At 40.6% G+C, this 23757-nt stretch overlaps 1 protein-coding gene across 1 annotated transcript; it reads right to left on the bottom strand.

The window, feature by feature from the left end:
* Positions 1 to 244: 244 nt before the first annotated feature.
* Positions 245 to 20198, bottom strand: GINM1 (glycosylated integral membrane protein 1). Its single transcript, XM_059835524.1, has 8 exons — positions 20109 to 20198; positions 10732 to 10791; positions 10458 to 10554; positions 7441 to 7592; positions 5358 to 5514; positions 4467 to 4597; positions 2873 to 3036; positions 245 to 1076 (listed from the first exon to the last, which is right to left on the bottom strand). The coding sequence occupies exons 1-8, from the start codon at positions 20196 to 20198 to the stop codon at positions 968 to 970; spliced, it is 960 nt and encodes a 319-aa protein (XP_059691507.1). The 3' UTR covers positions 245 to 967.
* Between the last annotated feature and the right edge of the window lie 3559 nt (positions 20199 to 23757).

Below are 23757 nucleotides of genomic sequence, written 5' to 3'. Positions count from 1 at the left end.
AGTCTAATGGCAGGCAGTTAAGGTTTTGGTTTTTTCCTAGCCCTTCTTCTGACAAACAATTTTTGTAAAAAGAGCAATGAAAAGCTAAAAAAAACCAAATTGTACCCTGCATCTAACACAGTTGGTAAACTGCTGTTTTATGTAACTAAGTATCAATCCACACATGAACACAGTCTAATAAACAATTTAAAAGTTTATTTGAAAAACATTAACAGTACAAATCAGCATGGGCAGACTGGGCCTACTTAGCAATAGTAAGCCAGTACTTCTGTAGAATTTTCTTTTTTTTCTTTTGAGACTTCACATAGTACTGCTGTCACAGATACAAAAAGCACATTGTTTACAAGTGCTAACAATTTTTATGAGTGGAAGGGGCCATAAATGTGTAAAGTGCTTGTAATATAAATCTGCCTGTTTAATTTGTTTTGCATATATAAAACGTCAAATTATTTGAGTAACACAAATGTTTGGTAGAAATATTTTCCTTGCAAGGCACACTCAACCCTCAGAGACCTGAAATTGGGTTGGGCAGCTTTGTTTAGGCTTGCAGGCACAGCTGATGTTTGTGATACTCCTTCGTCCTTTTCTGAAGAATGCTATCTGGAGACTTCAGGACACCCTGAATTTCATCATCTCGCTATTCAGGATAGCTGACCTGGTTTATCTATGGGCATGAAGGCAGCCACCATCCTGTCTGAGGTGTGGAAAAGTGACTTCACAGAAGTTAAAACCAATGGTAGCCCTCAGGGTGGAAAGCTGTTCTACTTTGAAGCTTCTGAAAAGGCTGCATGTTTACAGAGAGGCACAGGGAAGTCAGCTTTGGGCCTCAGGCTGAGTGTCCCTTTACCAATTAATCAACTGACTTAGTTTTCTTAGTAGGAAACAAAGTATTAAGATCAAGTGCCAAATTTCAGGTCAACTAAAAACTTGTTTTTAAGAAAACAGTAACTCCAAAGTAAACATAGTATTAAGTACATGCTTTCTCATCTAAATTATTTTTCCTGTCTGAAAGATCTGAAGGCAAGCTGATGGTAATCACAGGTACAAAGCTGACTTGATCCAGGAGAAGGATGCCTCTGAAAGATAAGATTACCTGGCATTAGAAAATGATATACAAAACAATTTTGTGTTCTAAAAATTAGATTTATTCTTAAACTCCCCAAACTTACTTAGTTTAAATCAATGCATCAAGTATTACCCTCATAATACCTCTTTTATGAAGGTAGAATGAAAACTTGATGGGAAACTGGTTCCAAAACATACCAGTTGTGCTTTCAGAGGGGTTGCTTCACCCAGTTTCTACAGCTGAAATATCAGCAGCGTAGGGTCTATATGCTCAATTTCATAGTAGCCTAAAACTGTCTGCTGTCAGGACCTACTTTGTCAGGCTCTTGCACCTAATTATCTAAGACTAGCTAAAGCCTCTAGTTTTATCCGTGTGCTGTAGAATGGCATTAAAGACTTGGGCTGAGGTCCTGATTCGCATCTGCAATTGTGTCCTTCACCAAATGAGACCTACTCATTCTTGCTGGTTTAGAATTAAACCTTTACCACTTTTTACAGGACTGCTTTATACAGGTAGTAAGAAAATGACTGTGTGGTGGGGTTTTTTTTTGTGGTGTGTTTGTTTGTTTTAAAAAGGGGGGGAGGACCATCCTTCCAGTGTTACAATTTCTTGCAATGCTCTGACAAGCCCCACGTTCTCCAGTGGGAAGAGAAATTACTGCAGGCTGGTTCCTCTGCCATGGACAACAGGCCATCAGGCACTTTGCTGAACAGTTTATGGGGATTAGAATTTTTCTCCCTAGTTCTTCTTAGTTCAAAGTTTCACACATGGCAGTGTTAAGCTACTTACTGCTGGGGGGGGTGGAGTGGTACAAAGTGTTTCTGCACTTTTTCTGTTCTAACAAGTTAGTTACAAGAAGCACTCCAAACTGACAGAAGGCTTTGTGAAACATCAGGGGGAAGCATGGTCTTTTTTGTCACTGCAGTTTCCAACCTTCCTGATCTTCCAACCCTCCATTTTTCTAGCTCTATCAGAAGGACCAAGGCCACTTGTATCTGTGGGTGGCTACATAAATTAACTGCACTCAGGGCCATTCAGAAGCACAGCTGGTCAGTTGCAGTTGAAGACATCAGCTGTGCGTGTTGTGGGTGATGAAGCATGCTACACTGTCAGTCACTTCTGAAAGAATGTATGGTTCCAAAGCTTAGGTCTTCCAGACCTGACTTAGGTTGCTTTAAAATGTACATGCTTGCCCATTCCAGCACTAAATCTATCCTGATTTCTTAGCTGCAGTTACTAATTCATCTTTCCACCCCTTGATTTGAGAGCTTGCTTCTCTGAAAAAGAACTGAGTGAATAAAGCCACCTGCCTTTATTTATGACCTTTTGCCACCAATGCTAGCACCTATTGCTATGGCTTGTAAGCTGCCTACGTAGGTGACTCCTCCTTGGAGAATTCCCATACAAATTTGCAATGCTAAATTTGAGGCCTTTCATAACTACTACAATAACTCCAACACAGTGGGAGCATGAAAAGATTTAGAGTTGTTGGAATTGTTTAGCTCTAGCTTCTACCCTCCTCTCTCGGAGCTATGTTAACAGTGTCTCACAATGTAGTCCTTAGAAGACTTGATAAAAATTTGGTAGTATGACAGCCAAGCTAAAAGACTTTTCCAATGGCAGATTTTCCTATGTTCCTCTGAAATGCCCATGTGTCAAAAAGTCACTTGGAATGGAAAGTTAGCGGCAGACTTTTCACTGAATTTTTGCCATCATCTTCCTACAGAATTGGGCTGCTGCTTGAAAGATTTTTTTACTTAATGTTTTGCCTTCATCAGAGGAAAAAAAACAGGAAAAGTTACTTACTTGTTTTCACAGGAAGGGAAAATCACCTTTAAGACTTTGAGAATAAGAGCTGCTCCAACAACTCCAACTACAATGACTTCCATCAAACTAAAGAAGATGGGTAAAGATCGAAACCAGAATCTGCACAACCCTTTTCTCAAGTCTTCCACCCACTGGCACATCACCTACAACCGAACAGGTAAAAATAAAAAGATAGATTGCAAAACCTGGCAAGTGCAGTTTATGTAGCTACTGGTAAATCACATTACATGGTGATAGTTTTACTTAAATTTATGTATGCTTAAACATACATAAAAGCAGGATGGAATTGACTGGTGACTCAGACCTCTTTCATCAACAAAGTTTGGAAGGTTTAGTTCTCTGCTCATCCTAGCAGAGTTCCCTGCAAGGAAAGGCCACTTTGGAAAATACTTGAACAGCGCAGGTGAAGGGTGAGCTATTTGGCCTAGGTGTAAGGAAGCTATGATACCATGGCAGTGTACAGCTGGGAAAGGGTTACTGACAGCCCAGGAGAGGGGTGGCACCTTCTCTAGCCTGTCTGTAACTTTCAGCTTACTGTTTTGGCCCTCTTGTCTCAGTAGTAGGTCACAGAGGAGACCATCAAGCCCATCCTTACCTAATCTGGAACTGAAACTTCTCAAGCTGTTACTGTGTTTCTTGCAGCAGGTGAGACCACTGGCCCATCTCCCAGAGGGGTAAGCACTCAAGCAGTGAGAAAAAAACTGATGTAATTTAAAGCTAAACAGTATTTGAAATTGTTATAAATGCTTAGCTTGGTATAATGTAAACATCACAACTCACTCATGAAGTACCTGTGAGGTCAGAACTTTGCAGGATTTTGAAACCCATTTGATTCCTACTGGACTTTAAAAAAAACAAACACAATTTCTCACTGCTAAGGGGTAATTTAGGAAGTTGGGGTTTTTTAAGTTTCCTAGAGTATGTCTGTAAAAGTCTGTTCTTTGTGGTTGGCTGTAGGGATTTCTTAGACTTCTGTGGAAGTCAGTTACTGTCAGATACCTCACACAATAGAAAATCCTGGTCTTTAAGAAATATAAATCAGCAAAACAGTACTCTGAGAAGTCAATACTAGGTTAAGTAGGAATGGCAATTCTCTGTTCCAGAAATTAGTTATTACATACCACGTTGCTTTTTTTCAAATTAAAAATAAAGGACCAAGGACAAAGGCCTAGGAATGTTATATACCTTCTTACCATCTTTAAATAGATGTTGTGGTTGGTCTTTACATGAGGAAAACCCACTATCTGAATCCTAACAATGCTGTATCTGTTTGTTTTGTTCTGTAAACATCCACAAAGGAGGAAAACATAATATTTGTATGTGTTTCTGTAGACAATGCTAAAAATGGGGAAGGGAGTTTATTCCCTCAAACTGTAATACTGAATAACATTCAGCTCTATCTGCAGCACGTTACTACAACTCTTCCTCCTAGAAATGTCATGAAGCTGTATGCATTTCATCTCTGGAGAAACGGAAAAAAACAGAGGGAGGGAAAAAACTGCTTCTCCTTTCTAGATCAGTCTTTAAAGTTATATTCTAATAATTAAAACAAACAAACAAACAACAAAACTACCTTGTAAGAAGATGGAGGTTCTATCCTAAGAGGGGTCTCTGGTAACTTGCCAGGTAATGTCTCTTCATCTACTGTAGTTTCTACTTGCCAGATGAGGTACTGACTGGTAGTTTGCAGTGGATCTTGAATATCTGAAGAAGAAAAGCTAGATTTAGTGGGGGGCTTGCTTTTTATTTGACTCAGTGTTCAGGAAAACAACAACATGCTGCATTTCTGTACTTATGATACAGTTCTCACACATTTACAGCAAGAACACAGAAAGCTAACTTTTTTTTTTGAGTAGTGAACTTGGTAAGAAGCAGAAGCAGTGTTACAGTGCAGCCTTGAGCTGTGCCCTTAGCTGTAAATTTCAGCTGTCGCCAGATTAAAAGGTGAGGAAGTAGATCAAAATATTCATCTCCTACGAAATCCTTGAGAGTTTTTGATTAAACAAAACTGAAGTGATATTATAGCATCAAATAACTTCTCTTGCTTTTAAGTTATTCAAGTTTAAAAACATAAAGCTATTCTCTGCTTTGGAAGTAACCCAGAGAGGTATTTCCTCTCCAGTTTTCTCTTTCATTCTCAGGAATAAGGGGGAGCTTTAGGGAAACTTCCATCACAGCGCTGAGAGAAAAACTTATTCCTGTGATATGGGTTGCAGACTGACAAGTACCAAGTGCTTCAAAGGAGAACAGATTTGAAAACAAACAACCAAAATACCTAGAATGTAGAAGAGTTTAATTTAGGCATAAACCCCCCAAAAAACAAGCCACACAAAACAAAACACTTCCCTGTTAATGAAGAAACTGTTTCACTATGCAAAACACAGGAATAATGATGTTCTTTCACCCTTGTAAAGCAATACATCAACTATGAATACAAATACTATGTAACAGCTAAGAAAGATACCTTTTCCTGAGAGGTTGGGAAGTGTAAATAACATGTCGTTTTCCCTTGGGATGGAATACAGCATGCTCTCTTTCAAAGGGACAGTGTAGTTTGAATGTCTAAGTACTCTCAGGTCCTTTACTAAAATATCTATTTCTGTTACTTCTTCCTGCTGAACCTACAAGAGATGCAAACGTGTTGATATTACTGAGTTTAAAGTAAGAGTGGAGTAGGCTGGCAGAGAAAACAAATACATCACAGAAAACTCCAAGCGATTATGATTTAGACATAGCGATATTATAACATGAATTAGTATTCTTTGTTTGTGGAAGTGTGGTACATAAAAACTATACCACGTTAGAAAATACGCTTAACAGACTGGCTCGCTCTCTCCCTGCAAAAGCACGTGGTAGTCACTCCATGGGCTTTTAACCAAGTCTTACACAGCTCATTACAATCCTCTTTCAGGGAAGCATTTTAGGGCATGGAAAACTCAAGTAGGTAGTGAAAAAGCACTTGCAAACATTGAAAGTGTTGCTGAGGCAAGACTGACACTTCTGTACAGTAATGTTGCTTTTTTTCAGTAACCGAAAGAATAGTTTCCTTCCTCCTCTTAGAGTGATGCACTGGACCTATTTCACTTAATAATCACTGCAAGCATTGCTTATATAGAACACATTCAGTATACCTCCTACTAACATCAATAACTGCATTGTGAGGCCAAGAACTGAAAGAAATCCAGAGTGCTTGTGACTATAATTGTAACTGCTACATAGAAATATAACTAACAAAAGAGGAATGAAGCATGTGATACAGTTTCACTCACGCTTTCCTTTTGCTTCGAACATGCTCAGAACAATGCAATGAAAACAGATGATCATTACTGTCAGCTGATAACTAATGGGAAAGATGGAAAGCTTTTGACTTAGAGAAACAATTAAGGAAACAGCATTAGCTTTCTGGTTGTTCTTACCAGGTCCCTATGAAAATCTGAAATGCACTGTGATGTCTAGTTTGAGATCTGAAATACAGCAACACTACTATGCAACAACTGAATCAAATCAGGATATATTAGCCTCCTAACAGTGGAATATACACCTCATTAGAAAAGCTTCAAACCTTCTCAGTGGGAATTTTCATTAACAGATTAAAATTCTGACATGATGCAGATCCCTGTAAAAAATACTACATGCTGACCATGCAATTAATTAAGGATCAATGCTATTATCACAATTTTCCTTTTAAAAAAAAAGGCAGCAGAACATAAGCCAGCTTCAGAAGAGCCTGGCCACATGTGAGATGCTGACATGTACTGAAACAAAAATTTGATACTTTTGCTGGCTTCAGCAGCTGTATCTTCTCTCCAGAACCCCTCTGGTTGGAAAAATAACTATACCTTACAGGTGATTTTAGGAACTCAGTTCTGTACATTCCAATCTCAACTAAAATTGTAACCACTCACATTCACTGGTATTTGTGCAAATACAGTTAGATTTTTTTTTCTGTTCATCTCAAAATCTGTGTTCATTATCAAGATTTTTATTCAAATGAATTAATTATCTTACATGCAAAATATTCTGAGAGTAAGCTCTCAGGTGTTGTGGGCTTTCACAAGCCCACCTGCTATAAGAGTTTGCTGCTGCAAGCTGTTCCCCATGCTACATGCTTGAAATGCTTTGTTAGCTTGGAATAAACAGTGGGGAAAACCTCAGGACTCAGAACGAGCTCATGCCCCTTTAATTTATTTTGTATGTTATTTTGTAAATGAAGTATTGCTTGTGAGTCTGACTTTGCTTGCATAAACCCACTGTTGGAAGAGCATGTGACAGAGTTAATGTTATGCTAACAAGCTTAAGGGAAAGCCATCCAACACTTAATAATTAAAATACGAACAGAAGCATTAAAACTTGAAGTCTCCTCATGAAACACCCCCACTACTATACAGGCAACTTAGGTTGGCATTATCTCCCTCAGTACTGTGCTAGCTAGCATTATATACTTTGTGCTCTAACCACCAGCCAGACACATGAAAACCTTTTAATCCTTGGTAACTACTTGTCTCTCCTAAATTAAAAACAAGCAGAATGTTGGGGGGGTTTTTTACCTGTTTTCCATCAATTTCTGTCACTTCTTCCTGAATGACAATCAGCTGCAAATCAGAACTGGATGCCAAAGGCCACTCATGAACCATGATGCGAACACTGACAGTTCCCAGGCGCTGCTGATCTGGTAAGTTATCCAAGTTTCCATTCTCCACTGTCAACACACAATTTCACGGTTTTCAAAGAGAAAAACCACCCCAACCAGAAAGCAGTATACAACTGTGGGGCGAACAGTTGCAACTCTGACACAGATGCCTTTGCACACATAGCATCTGAATGGAAAAGTCATTACAACTACAGAAGACCACTAGCATCAAACCAGAGATCCCTGAACAGTTGTATGAAAGTCTGCACTCTGCTGATGTCCTTAACACTTCCAGTAACTGCTGTTATAAGCAGTAGTAATCTGGGCAACAGGTAAAAGAGATGCCATTATTTTTTTACCAGTATATCACCAACTGAAACTCAGAGCAGGTCTCATGATATAACACAGCAGACAACTGCAGCACTGTATGATCGCCAGACTGAGGGAGCTTGGCAATCAGTGTTGCATCCCTGCCTTTGAGGTTTGCATTTAAGCACTCTAAGCAGCACTCTTCAGCTTCACTATCGCTGCGTTCTTATTTTAGTTGTCCAAAGGAGTTCATAAGAGTAATGCCACAGCCCAGACAGCCACCTGTGTAAACATCTTGATTCACACATTCCCCTTCCTCTCAATACAGAAACAAATATGCTCTTTTCCACACACACTGCATATGCTACTCAAGATGAGTGTCAGCTCCCTCATACATGTTTTCTCTCCCCCCTAGCCCATTTTCATATGTGACCGTGACGCCTCAAACTCTCTTCCTCCCCAAAAGCTTTCAGCTATGTCAACAACTTAATATTCCACAAGTACACAAAGAACTGCCTTTCTACCCTGTTTTTGCATAGAGTTAGTATCCTTTTCCCAACTACCATGCCTCTACTACAGCTGAGGGCATGCTAGAACTCTGAAGTGCTGCAGAACTGCAAGACTGGGAGGTGGCAGATCTCTCCAGCGTGCAGATCGCAAGGTATGTGAACTGAGACTGAAATGGCCCCTGTTTCTAAGCCACTAGTGCTGTGTGTGCCACTTGCAGTGCTGAGCCTAAGAGGCAACCTTGCGGAATGTCAGACTAGTGTCCTGTTACACAGTACCAACTCAGTGTGTTCATTACTTTTGTGCAATGACCCCTTTCCTCATAAAGCTATTTTGCTTATTTTAAATATAGAAAAATACTTTTTGGCATCATTTAGCAATATCTTCCATTGCAAAAATAAGCGGCAGGAGGAGAGAAAGAGGTTAGAGAGAAAGGTTCCCTATAGTTGTGAGCTAGAGCACTAATGAGGTTGCTGAATGTCTTCTGACTTACAGCAGCAAACAGACATTAAAGGACCAAAGCCTGAAAGATGCCAAGTAGCTGAAACTCCCAGTGGTCCCAACCTTTCATGTGTCAGGCTGCTCAATCCCCACTACATTCAACAGGGGTGAAAGACGCTCATGCTTTACATTTGTGGGAATGTCAAGTGGGGATATAGGTGCCAGGCATGATCTGACAACAGTGTCAAGACAATACCATTCAGGAGACTTGGTCTCAAATATTCAAGAGCATGAATATTTGGCTCAAGTTTGATTTCTACATACATACAGGAGTATTTTTCCCCTCTGTTAACAGGTAACAAGTATCTTGATATTCCTTTAGCATTTCACAAACATTATCTGAATCTATCATCAAGGATTTAGTAAGCAAATAGTATAAACATTACTTTGCAGATAACAGAGGGAGTTATTGTGCTGAGGACTCAAACCCAAACATGGAGATAGAGAGTTCCACGTTCCTAGGTCTCAGGTGAAATCAGTATTTTTCTCACTGTTTCAGATTCATGTTCATAATTGTAGTCACTGCAAGCTATACAACTATGATTTGGGAAAGGAATAGGAACTACAGTAGAGTCCTCAGCATCTCTCAGAATTAGTCAATAAAATCATATCTATTTTTCTGGTGTCAATTATCTTGCAGGTAAAATGACATTTTGCCATGGTTTTCTACCCTAGGATAGAAAAAATAGAAGCAATAGGAACATAACTGTCCCAGAAATGGAGAAATTAATTACAGCTCTCCATCTCCAGAAAAGAAATAGTGTCAAATTAATAATTGATCATGCTTGGGAAAGAAGGGTTCAAGAAACAAGTTCATGGCTCAGAGAAGCAATTTAGAAAAAGCATTAGTACTTTCTAAGTAAATGTCTGATTATAAGGAGAGGATGACCTCAGAAACCAAGTTAGAGACTGACTGCACCTGATCCATCAAGAGATCATGCTGAATACAACAGAAACTTAAATCAAATGAGCATAATGGCCCTTGTTTAGTTAATTATACAGTATGCTCTCTGTATCCCCCCCCAAAAAAAAAAAATCACAGTACTTTCTGGTCATTCCCAAAAGGTGTAGTGTTGAATCAGCAGAAAAAATAGCAGTTTCAAGATAAGTTGAAGTCACTAACCACTGCAGGACCCTAGCAAAACTGCAGTATTTGTGTTATAATATCCTACCCAGCAGAAACTTGTTTGTCAATACACACAGAAATGAGACAAATAAAAGATCTTCCTAACAATAATTCATAGTGTTGTTACTGAATCTCTTTTTGGATATATGCCAACCAACCTAGGGACACAGCCATTTGCAGGGTGGAGTTGCATCCTTCTGTTTACATTGTCTAGCTTGTAGTGCAAAACATTCTTCTGAAAAGATAGGCAGAGTCTGGATTTCAGATTAGACCATTTACACATAAGCATATGAATGTGACTTGAGAACAAGACAGTAAGATTTTTTTTCCACCCATTTCAGTAGCAAAATTATCCTACCTTGGGAAATTATTTGCTTCTACAATGCTCAGGTTTGCAGAGTTCAAGAACATGTAGTCATTGTAAGCTTTGGTTACTAAATAACAGGGAAGCAAATACCCCGGGGGGGAACCAAAAAAGAGAGAATACTCACATATTACTGTTTGACACGTTATGTGGGCAACCCCGCTTTTCATAGGAAAATCATTTAGATATACCTGTCCATTAACATAGGTGATATTAAAAACAACCTGAAAGAAAGACAGACAGAATGAGCATACAATTCCTGGCCCTATGCTACAATTCTGTTCTCAGAGGAACACGCTTTCTACTGACTGATGTCAGACAAAACGATATATTTGCATCCACATGCAGACTTTGTTTCACTGCATATTGATTCACTGAATAATTAGAAAAACTGGACAAACCTGCCCTTTGTGAAATTCTCCATTGGTTTTCAACATGATAACATTGACTCTGATAGTTTCCTGGAAAACAGTGAGAAGAGATGTAAGTTTCTGAAGAAAGACATAAGCCACTGCAGGCCACAGGCAGCTTTCACACACTGTCCTGACAGAATGACAATGTACAATCCCCAGAGCACATTCCCACGGTTTCTATCCAGCAGACAGAAGAAAAAGGAATATGCTTACTTGTTTCATTTAAGGGTTGCGGGTTTTTTTCCCTCTCTTTTTAACAAAGAGGATTGATGAGAAAGAGTGACAGCTGCATGCCCTTATGTATAAAGGTGGGGTTTTTTTAAATAAAGATAAGTTAATAATGATCAAGCTATTCTCAGAACTTGTTTCACATAGATATAATGGAAAAGAAGTCTCTCATATTAGCTGAAAAATAATAGATAATACAAGGTAAAAGTCAGATTCTCTGTAAATGTTTTTTAAGTGCTCCACTTCATGTTTCACCTTGAAGACTATTTAATACACGTTAGCCTATACTAATGAACACTCAGTTTTTTCAGTATCAGCAGTAATGCTGTTTCTTTTCTTTGGTTATCATTCTCAAATTATGCTACATGGGACACCTCCAAACTTACAGCTAATGGGGATTTGCTTCCTTCTTTCAAACCCTAATTGCTGTAATTTATCGACTTATTCATTCTGTCCTCTCATTTCACCCTTGTAATTTCAGGGGTTCTTTTGCAGATGGGACCTTAAATCTCCCAGGCCCGCCCCTGACAAAACCTATATACAAAAGCCAAACCTCTCTCAGACAAAGCCAAAAGTAATGATTGCCACACTGCTTTCCTGAGTCACCTCTTCAAAAATAATGTTAAGCTCCTTATTTGCCTTTTGGGAGCCTTCAATGCTTCTAATTGCATTTCATTTTCCTCTGGAAAACTTCTCTATACCTTCAGCATCTTCTTTAGCTCTGTGTTTGAGCCATGGTTTCACAACTAACAGCTAAAAAGTGAGTCATGTCTCAACAGAAAGTTGAACTTGCCCAGAATTTAAAATAAATAAATAAAAAATTTAAATACATAAAAAGGCTTTTTGTTTGGGATTTTTATAAAACACTAAATTTTCAGACAGGAAATATTTGAAATAAACAGTACCTAGCACAATATAGTCACAATTCATGAACACAGAGCTTCTGAAGCTTCATTCTGTTAATGTTGTTAACATTACTATAATGTAAAAAAATTCCTTAAAACAATGGGTGTTAATCAGTATATGTAGGTAGCCAGGATTACAAAAACTCAAAAACAATATCCAAATCTAATTCAGCAGAAATCTGGCATCATGAGAAGCATGGTTTAAAATCTAAAGCAGATAACCTTTTAGTTGGAAATGACTTACCATTGATGCTTCAGACCCATTTGTCAAATCAGTAGGAAAACTCTCTGGCCACTGAGATCAAAGAGAAATCTCTTTCTTGATGCCCTTTCTAGGAAGCAGGTGTTTATACTGACTTTTCTTCAAAACTTAAATCCTAGCTATTCAAAGTAAATGAAAATTACAGATTTACTTAGAGAACTGGAAGTCTAGCACTGAAAATGTAAACCAGATCAATAATATAATCATACGATGTAATCTATTCTGTCATCCTGTAACTTCCTCAAAACACTTATTTTCTTCTCAAGATTTAAGAATTCTGTATATTAAAAAAAAACCAACCTGACAAACTTTTAGGTCTTTATCTAGCATTCAGACCTGTATTTCTTTTACACCCTCCAACTGCTTAACAGATTACCAAAACCTTGTGTCATGACTTCCCAGGTTTTTCTGTTTTCTGGGAATTCAAAGGGCCCAAAAGATGGATTTGCGAGGCGGTCTTAACATTCATTCAGTTCTTAAGCCCCAAATGAAATTTGACTTCCTTTACACAGAAAGCATTTTGCAATCTTTTTTCAACATCTACAAAGTGACTCACTGAGATTACAAGAAAAAGGAAATGACTGATAGCCTGTAACTGCTGCAAAAAAGGAAAATCCCCCCTAGTTTGTTTTTTTTTTTAAAGCAAATGCTTTATTTGAAAATGAAGGGCATGGGGCAAGATCAATGTGCTCAACAATTGAGTGTTAAATGTACAAAGTGAGCTATATATGCAATGATTCATTTTCTTCTCAACAGCTGTCAATTCTGTTGACGAAGGATCCACAAGCAGAGTCATGAATTCCGGTACATACTTAAAACTTGCACTTGAAGAACATACTACATGTTTAAGAAATTAAAATATTTCAGTGGATCACTTCTGTACTGCCAAAGTTAGAAAACATAGATCATAACATGCAGACAAGTAAGACAGCTTAACAGCTTGCTGCCTCTGCCACTAAAAGAGACAGTGTAGATCTCTCCTCTCCTGCACATCATCCTTCCCTTTCATTTATGCCAAACCAGTCAGCCAGTTTGGCTCATTAAATTGTCAGGAAAACTTAACCTTTTTTTGATGGACTGTTCTTCTGTCAGTTTGACAAGCAAGGAAGAGCCACACAAGCACGAGAGACGCAAGCACGCAGCTGGGAGGAGGGAGCCAGGCTACTTGCTCTGATGGCCACCAGCTGTTGGATTGGATCTGCTGCATGGCCTGCCTGTCCTCGCAGCATCTCCCTCTGATCACAGGCAAGGTGATGGGGCATCCGCTGAATGGCACAGGTTCATAAAGCTGCTCAATAACTTAGAGCAATGATTAATACTCCACTACAGCGGCTACACCACGAGCCTTGCAGTTTTGTGTTCACAAGCCACAGAGAACTCATATTCTTGCCATTCCCATGACCAGTCAGCTCACATCCAGATCCAACAAGTTCTTCTACTGATGACTTCCCATGTTCTGCACATCCATTCTGCTGAGTTGTCATATGTTCCTGTTTTGTCTCTTCACTAAGCAGTCTCAAAGACTTTGTGCCAGTCTTGCTAAGAAACATTTCAAATAGATCTCAAAGGTTTGGTGCTAACAAATAATCAGTTTTCAATTGTTCTTGCTCCAAACATTCCCAAACTGATACAGAAACATCTCGAGGACCAGAGGAAGACCAACTTTTCCAGAGTCAGAATCAACTATACTGATGTCATTCCTGACAGAAGTTAATTTAACCTACTCTTAAAGCTCTCCAGTGACCTCCAAACATTTCACACTCTCCTCAACTACTACTTAGCGCTCAGCTAGCTTTAACATTAAAAGTTCTCCTAGCATCTAACCTGAAGCTTCCTTGCTGAAATTTATGAACATGTCATTCATTACTCTTCACAATATCTTCCCATGGAAGATAACAGTCCTCCGACTCAGTCTTCCTGATTTTATGCTAATGCTCCCAGCTCACGTAATCCTTCCCTGGAGGTGAGTTCCTCACTGCAGTCTTCTTCCCATGGCTTCCCACTGGTCTTCCCTGCAGTGCCGCACCCAAAACTCAATGGGTCCTGCTGTGGCCAATGTTCCTGACCCTACACACCCCATACCAAAATCTACACGAGGGCAAGAACCACAAGATGCATGCCAATCACAATGAAAAGCCAGGAAGGAGAGCTGGGGGAAAGAGGAAGGGATTATTGCAAGCAGCTCACAGGAGAGCAGAGCACCATTCCAGCCGACCCACTTTCATCCACAGCAGGGAATGGGTGATGCACAGCATTCCCCCTGTAACACAACCCCAGTTGGTACCCCCTTGATGCCTGCTCATGAATAAGCACTCAAGAGCCATACGTTGTTAATGCTTGTAAACCGGGAGGGAAACAGACTGGGCAGGCCAATAGCTCTTGTACCATTGCTTTCATGATGAAATGCCTGGATTGACAAGCCACGCTTGCTGGAAAGTGCTCCCGTGATGACTCAAATACCCATCTTTCCAATCCTAGGAGTGAAGACTCATAGATTGTGAAGCATCCTTTAATTTCAACAGAGAAAATACTTTTATATGTTACGATAACAAACCTCACTATTTAGGGGGAAAAAAATAATATTTTATAGATATGTCTTTAGATATGTCTTACGGCTATACACTTCAGTACTAAGAAAAGTAAGTAACTCCACATCACTGATTTTGTGTATCAAAAGCATAGCAAGCCAATCCTGTAGTAATGAAGTCACTGAGAGCAGGACATGGGTCCTCTGCAGTAGTCCATAATAACTGCACTACCAAATTCTGGAGAAGCCTGAACTGTGAGTATGAAATTTGTTAGTATAACTTTCATTATATTATTAAAACTGAAAAGTGTATTGTAAGTTCACATAAATTTCAGACAGTCCTGTAATTTAAAAGGTCCTGAATTCACTGAAATATTTGAGAAAGCTGCACTTTGACAGAGTCAGAATCAAAGGACAGCCCCAAGAAGCAATTCAGGTCCCTAGGAATCAGGTTGTGCTTTCAGCTTACCATTAGAGAATCACTACAGTTGGAAAAGACCTGTAAGATCATCAAGTCCAACCATCAACCAACACCACCATGCCCATTAAACCATGTTCCCGTTCCATGATTCACAGTACCTTATCCCTTCCTGTGCTGGTGAATGCCTTCACATAAACTCTCCAATTTACACTAAAAATGGCCCCATCATTCTTAATGCTTTTATAGAGGTAGATGTCTCTCCTGAGTTTTCCTATGATTTCTCATCACTGTTTCAGTGCTTCAACAGCGATATTTACAGTGGTAATGGCCACAGTACCTGTAAAGAGGACAGCACTTCTACCACAAATGTATGTCGTTCTGTTCTAGGACAGCTAGGCAACAGCAGTAACAGTGCGGCGACATACATTATAGTGAACTAGTGAATTTGTGTGAACTTGGATCAATAGAGATAACCAGGTAGCGATCATTTTCTAATCCTTTCTTTTTCACCATGTGCTGCAACAGAACCCAGGAGTGTTAACTGGGTCAGTATAATCACAGTAGTAGCAGAAGAGCAAGATGAGGAAAACATGGCAGCAAAGAATATAAAGCATCTGGTATAAGTTAAAAGGGAATATTCATTAATTCTTAAAGACCCCCCATACCAATGCCACACAAATCTACGGAGAACATTTCACCTCATCTTAGCCTTTTAGGAAAAACGCTGCACCAGACAAAGCTGTTGGGTCTAATCACGCAGGAACTTCCAACAGCTCTGATTACAGAATCACAGAAAAACTTCTTCCACAAGCAGTGGGTACCTGACAGGGTGCACCGTACAGTTTCTCCCAGTATAGGGTAACTGTTAAGTCCTACACAACTGCATTAGTCACATAAATCCCATTTAGATTCAGCTGCTAGCAACCAGCCCACTTAAAGCACAGCTGTTCTCTATTGAGGCTCTCCGAACAAGGCTCTTTCTGCCCTGGAAGGCTTGTGGGAAGCGGAGCAGGCAGCACTAAGAACAGATGGCATAGTGCTTTGCAAGATGGTCAGCTGTACAGAGACTTGGAAGACAGACAATCCCCTCGCAGCAATTATGGAGGCACTATTGGTATATCCTGTTTGCAATAGCGAAACACAAAGTGCAATGAAGGTTGCCAAACAGATAAGAATTAGACAAAACTAATAACTTGTTTCTAAATTTGAAAAAAGAGATTATAGGAAAAAAGCATTCAAACAGACAAATAAAACTACCACCCAAACTCTTACCATTTGAGTCCTGGCACTCACATGGACAACTGGCTCCAAATAGTGTAACTGTATATTTGCAATCCAGGACTCTGATCTGTGCTTCTCATAATTCTTTCATCCGACTCAACACAGAGCTATGTTGTAGGATGAGTCTTCATTGCAATCAGGCATAACTGAGTTAAGAAATAATCATGGTACAAGAAGTTTGCAGGACGAGAAATAGTCCCTCACATTTTAAAAAATTTTAGTACAAAATCTTCTCCAATAAGGTCTGGCATTATTAAAATTCATGACAATATTTAGGGTAAGATAATGAAATCCAGTATTTGCTTAAGTAACTAAAGCTGAACTATCTTTGTTAATACGAAAATCTAACACGATGCTAAAAATCTAACATGATGCTTTTGCTTTACTTTTCTTTCCTGAACAAGCACACTTATATTCCTTCCTTGCTTTGCAATGATTCTTAGTATAATATTGCTTATCCTTTCCTTTGCCCTACATATGTTGCTAGAATTAATTGCCTTTGCTGTCTCCCTATTAAATCAACTCGTATTATGAATATTTTATTAGGAGTTTTAAAGGTCAATACTTCAGTCTCACATCACCAGGACATGGTGCACCATACTGCTTTAATTTAATCAAATATACAGGGAAAGATGATGTCAGATCTTTTAAGCATGAAGTTCAGCGCCAGGCTGTTAATAGAGAAACTGGCATAAAGCAATGAAAGAAACATTTCAGCATGTCACTACTGACAAGTTTCTTCTTTGATTAAAATACATTACACCCACTGCACACCTACTCAAATGGTTGATGTAGTGAAGATTACTTTCTTCTGTTGTGGAACAATCCATCCACACAGAGGTTTCTTGCAGCCAACAAATAATCTGAAAACAATGTTTTTCAGGCAACTAAATTAAAAAAAGAAGTCTGGTAGGCAAGTAAGCCATTTAAAAGAACACTGCTAAACCTAAATTATCAAGAGGCAAACAGAGTAAGCAAACAACATAGCATTAGTATTCAGCCCACTATGCTTTTGGCCAGTTCCTATCAGCACGTTAAAAAAATACTCTAAAATATAAAACCTAACTCTTGACCTTCCACCAGAAAAACACATTACTTTAATGCGGTTGGTTGTCTTGTTGCATCATTCCCTGCCTTTTTTTTTATTTTGTCTAATATCAATCAATCTGTAATCCAGTTTTGCTCATCCAAATTTCAGGAAGAGAAGGAAAAATCAAAACACACATGCTAATGTTTTAAAAAAAAAAAAACCAGTCCAGATTTCAAAACAGCTTATTTAAGAAATTACAAGTATTGCACAACAAGCGAGGCGTTCACATTCTGGAGCTGAACAAAAGCATTTCAGCCTTACAAAATGTTATTCCGATGTTTCAAGGTTTTTCCTCAGTCCTTCCACTATGGTTTCTGTAACATCATAGCCATCAACTTGAAGGTAAACTTCAACACCATGTACAAGAATTACAAAATGTGAAGCTATCAATAGTATGCTGCCAGTGGGCTCACAGAATTGTAGAGGGCACAGTCGTGGTATCCAAAGAAAACCTGAACATGTTGATGCTGCCTGCTCCCAACCAGTCTGCAGTTCCAAGCCATTCTGAGCAAAGACCGAGATTATTCTGACCCCATCGCCCACTGTTGTTAAACTCGTGGCTTCTGAAGCCAACCTGTCAGTGTGGCATTCCCACTCTGCCTATTCCCACTGCTTAGGTGCTTCTGCTCCTATCAGGCCACCATAAACCAGCTCATGCTCAAAAACCAGCAATTCTTCTACTCAAAACTTTCTCAAGATGTATTGTTACTTCTACATCAAAAATGATCCTGTACGTACAAAAAGAAATAGTGCAAGAGGAAAGACAAATTGTTACTTTTTTTAAGTTTGAGATTTAGAAAGAAAAATACTGGAGTAAAAATGTATATGTTCCCTTTTTGACTCTTAAAAGAGCTTTTTTGCATATACTTACGCCACCACACCAGTATAAAGCTAAAAAAGTACAGACCCTTCCAAACAGCAAAAAAACTGAGCTGACAGACGACCTAAGCAGTATGTCACAAATGGACAAACTCAACCCCACAAACAGCACAGCTATGCCCATAAGCCATTACACCCCAGTTACTAAGTCAAGCCTTATTAGCACTCTAAAACGTACCTATTGTATTTCTGACCCCAAGCTGGCTTCCGTGGGATCCGCTCCGGCACCCCGCGCCATGCTCACTCACACTTCCAGATTCAAAGATAGCATGCGCAGATGTGCCTCCACATCTTGTACAATTGCCAGCTGTGACAAACAACTTTAATGTTATTACGTTGAAGTTTTGTTGTGAAAGTGTGATAGTTTCTAAGGAGAAGGTAAGCAAGAGCATTGCTTACCATTCTATATTCCATTGTCACTTCACGTATCTTCTGGCAAATTGAAGCTAGCACTCCCCTCTCAGAAGGATAAAGTATCTGAGGACTGAGCTTTCCCTGCTCTTTAGAGCACCTGATTTCAAGCACACACGCACTTTTATAGGTGTCTGAAGATCTAGATCCCCATTTTGAAATCAGAGCTAAGCAGATGTCTCTTCAAACGTTCCTACAGAGAAGCCAAAACCAGGAAGTAAGCCCAGGAATCCTGCTTTGCAGCACAGGATGTGCCAGTGCAGGGCTTCTGTCAGGCTTTCTCGGAAAGGTTTTATGTAAATTAAAAAAAATCCCACGAACTGTGGAGGAAAAAGCCATAATTAATTTACTCCCATGACAGCAACTTCACATTGGCTAGGCAAGTGACTGCAAACCCAACACAGCTCTCCCCTCTTTGCAATCTCACACTTTGGAGCCACGATTATAACAGCTAGAGGATGTATTTAGTCATAATTCAAGTACAGACAGAAGTACCCAGTTCTCTTCTGTAATTCTACAGGTCAAAGCTCAGCAGTGCCGTGGCACATCTCTTTATTCCCACCGAGAAGATCTCCTAAGTAGTACCCAAAAAATTCCTTCCGCTCTTTAAAAAGCCACCAGATGTAATTTAAAACTAATCTTACCAAGGTACAGCGTATGTACTGGAATGGAAAAGCAGACAGCACAATGCCCCGTAACATACCAATACATCGAAAACCTTTTCCTGGTTTAGCTCAAGAGTACAGACGTCACTAGGAGCAAATGTGGACCTAATGCACTGCTACTTCTATAGCACTGAACCATCAAGATGTGGGTAGACAAGCATAAAAATACAATATAAATGCATCTGCATTGGATAGAAGTAACTTTCTCCCCCTCAACCTGTCAGATATTTATTTCAGCACATCAAATCCTATATAAATGAATCGTTAAAGAGAGGGAGGAAACATTACATGCACGGTAACCGAGTCTGCGGCAGACGCATAATTTTGTCCTTTTGTACCATTTTTGTACATTCTAGACCGAAATGTACTTGAGCAGCAGGTCAAGCACTGTAGGGGTAACAGACTTCAGGCTGCCGAGCACTACAGCCGGGGAAAAAACCCTCATACCCGGCACACCGCCCTTCGGTGCCACCGGCTTCGCCCGCTTTCTCCAGCCGCGCCAGCGGCTCCCGCCGGCGATACCGCCCGGCCGGCCGTGCCAGCCTGCGGCCGAGGTAATCACGGCCGCCCCGCGGCCGCTGCGGCCAAGCGACGCCCGCGCCGCCGCCCAGCGCCCCGGCAGGGTCCGCCTCACCCCTCGGAGGCAGAGGGACAGGGGTTGGGACTGGCCCCGCCGCGCCCCGGCCCCGTCGGTACCTGGCCCAGCTGCAGCGGCGCGGCCGGGCCCAGCAGCGCGGCGGCCAGCGACAGCAGCAGCAGCTCCCGCCGTCCGAGCGCCGCCTCCATCTTGCGACCCGGGAATTAAAACAAAGTGAAACATCAACAAGCGGCGGCGGCGGCGGCGGCGGCAGGGGCGGGGCCGGGAGGAAGGGGGGAGGTGGCGGCAGGGGGCCGGGCCGGGCCGGGCCGGGTCGGGCCGCCCGCAGCGGTCTGTGGCACGCCGCCCCTTTCCTCCCCCGCCGCCGGCGGCCGTGGGTAGGGTGCAGCCCTCAGGCCGTCGCCCCATCTTTTTCACTAGAAAGGGCCCCGCCATCCTGCCAGCGCCACGCTGAGGGCGGGTGTCGGCTCTGGAATGACCGTTTTTGGAAGAAGGGCAAAAGTTTAGCGAGCAAAACAGCTGAATTTGTGCTCTGCTGCGGCCGCTGCTGAGAGCGGCGGCTGTGGGTCTGGCCCAGCCCGGCTGCCCTGCCCTGGCACCGCCGGCACTGCCCTTCGCTGGCACGGCCTTGCCCTGGCACCGCCGGCGCTGGAAGGTCCCGAATTAGGCGTTGCAGAATAATGCATGGGCACGTGCCTGCTCCTACAAAAGTGCGTTACCGTTAATAGATGATTACAGCCTTTGAAAGCGCTTTGCACAATAAGAGAATTACCCACATAGCTAATGTTAATAATTACTACTGTTTATGAAATGGCCAACATACTCGTCAAACCAACCTACTTCCTTCGCACCTGTAAGCACTTGTGGTTGTCCACCTGCTCTGTGTGTAAACAGCAAGGGTTATCTGGCCTGGGTAATCCTGGGCCGAGTTCTGAGCACCGCACATCAGTAAAGGTTTCTTGAAAGCAAAAGCAGGCAGTGTACTCCAGGGGAGAGCAAAAAGAGTCATCAGAAAGGAAGAAAGCACAAGATGAAGTTTTAGAGAGCTAGGGGTCTTCAGCCTAGAGAAGAGCAGAACGGAGGGGAACTCAATAGCAGCAGTCAAAACCACAGAAGACTGGCAAAGAGAAAGGAAACAACCTGAATCTCCAAGTCTTCAGTGGATATGAAGATAAAAAGTGCTTTATTTGCAACAAGACAGATTGCCGTTATCTGTTAGCAAAAAGCTTTCTAACTGTAAAGGTGGCAAACATCTTCACAACTTGTCTAGGGAGGTTTTGAATATAACTAGGGCAGGGCAATAAATTAGCTTTCCTGCTGAAGCAATCTGTAGCCTAAATTTATATTGCTCTATGACTCCCACTTGGTTGATAGCGAACATAAATCATAAAACCCACAGAAACTTAGTATTGTATGTGCAGTTTGCTTTTATGAGACACTGGTATAAACATCTGGCACAAGATACAAGGCACTGGAAAATAAGGCCCAAGAGTTATATATTGCAAAGTGTATTTCATACATATTACGTGAAAACCTCAAAGATTTCATCACTAAATACATTTATTATCAGTAGTTAGTACTGTTTTAGAGATTAGAAAAAATAAAGCTGATTAACTGCCTTCTTTGTAATCACCAGAGGAAGGGATAAAAACTGACGTCTTAATTTCCAACACCTCTCCTTACCATCACCTAGTTTACCTAGTTTCTCTTAGGTATGTCCTTAAGATTTTTTTTAATCTGTTGTGTTTGGTAAACGGAAAGAAATAGGTGAAGGGTGTGTTCACTGTGCAGTCTCATGAGGCAGAAAACTACGTGGTAAGTCAGCTCCCCAACAAGATGTTTTGCTGAATCTCGTAAGGGGCACGTAAGAGTCTTTGGGGGCAGGATGGCAGCTACAAGAATGCAGCTCTTGTTGGTACTTGCAGTCATTTGCATGTGCTGGAGGGAGAAAGTTTAAATTACCTAAATTCCTAACTGTGAGTTGCATTCTGTGCGTAAATCAGAGTCGGGGTTACCTCCCAACAGGACTGGTGAATCCTAGATCAGCAAAAGCAAGCTACAGTACTACTGTGTTTTGTGTATTAGATTCACTCTTAAAATATTTACGGAGTGTACCAGAGGCATAATAATTAATGGTATCAGGGTATATAAAAATACAGGGAAGCAAGGATCGCTGACCTGCAGAATATATAGATAGATTCAGCAAAGTTCAGGCTGGGTTCTCAGCTGACCTCACGGAATTTAGCGTCTCACTGAAACGGAATAGCAGATGAAGGCCTGTTCCTTTTTGACTGTCTCCTTTTGCAAGTTTCCTGGTAAACTACCTATCAAGTAATGCTTTCCTTCCATTTTTGTTTCTTTCATTCTGTCCTTTTTCTCCCAATCTTTTGCACCCCCTTTTCTTCAATCCTCTGTCTTCCTTTCTTTTTATTCTCCTGGAACTTCATTAAAACTACAAAAATTATGCACTAAAAATGCTTTCAACATACTTCTGTTTTCCCCAAATTTCAAAGCTTTCATTAGTCTCACAGCACAATGGATGTCGTAACACTTTTATTTAACGTAAATGGTAAAATTCCTTGCAATAACAAACTAACTACTGATCTAGTTTCACAAGTGATCTCTCCTTGGGTGATTCAATAACTACTCAGTGCTGGGACAGGCTGTGAGCATAAGAGGGCTTTCCCTTTTGGCTCAGACGTATGGCTCCTAGGCTCCTCTAGTCTACTGGGGAACGTGTCCTGACATTTGTAACTATGAAAATGTGTAACATTTTAAAGTGTTTTGTACTGAGATTGACTATGGCTTGAGCTGCTGAGTGTGCCAGGAGTGCTGTATTTCAGTGGTTTTGTATTTAAGATGTGAAGTTTCTGACTTTTTAAAGCCATTTTTTCTTTGAACCTTCATTATAGCCATGGGTTATGAGAAGGCAAAAGCCAGTATAAAGAATAAGGAAATTATGATTTAATTTCTTTTATGATTAAAACCAGTGACGAAAGTCTGGCCTGAGTAAGTGGGATGCTTTCTTACTGAAGTGCAAAGTACAAGTTCTCGAAGCAGCAAGTAAATAGTTAAACTTCAGTCAGCACAGGCTTGCATAAAACTGATGTACTGTTTACATCCCTCTTAAAGTTTCAGAGCAATAAATGTAATGTGTGCTATAGTGCTTTCTTCTATCAATAACTGCCATACAGGATGGCTTAAAAACAGCCTTGAATCAATTCAGGATTGATGTACACACTGGGAATAAGCTCACAAAAACAATACAACACTGCAAAATGCTTGATGATAGCACAAACAGCTTTGAAGACTAGCACACTAGGGAGGCCAAATACAACTCCCTGCAGTGTAGATCTTGGTCCCAGGACCAGCCCGCTATGTTTCCAAGACCATCACACAGCAGGATAGTGATAAACAGAAAAGTGGGTAAATTCCCTGCTTGGCTATTTATAAAGGTGCTGCTATATAACATCACGGTGATCTGATACTACTTTTGCTGCTTCTTAAAGAGGAGATCCTGCTCTTACCAACCTACATGCACCTCTTTGTACTGTAGACTGAGTACAACCATATGGTTGGGTTAATGTCTAGATAATGGTGACTCTGTTCAATTTAGGTCTGATTACTTTGTATGCCTTACTAATCACCAACCTGCAGAGGAGGGATTGATAAGAGGGACTTCAAGGAGACATCTTGTTACAAGGAAGATAACAAGGATAGAAGAATGACACCGGCATGAAGTCAGCA

The sequence above is a fragment of the Gavia stellata genome, chromosome 2, assembly GCF_030936135.1.
Source record: "Gavia stellata isolate bGavSte3 chromosome 2, bGavSte3.hap2, whole genome shotgun sequence".
NCBI lineage: Eukaryota > Metazoa > Chordata > Aves > Gaviiformes > Gaviidae > Gavia > Gavia stellata.
Note: the sequence above shows the minus strand (reverse complement) of the source record. Positions and strands in the feature narration are given on the sequence as shown.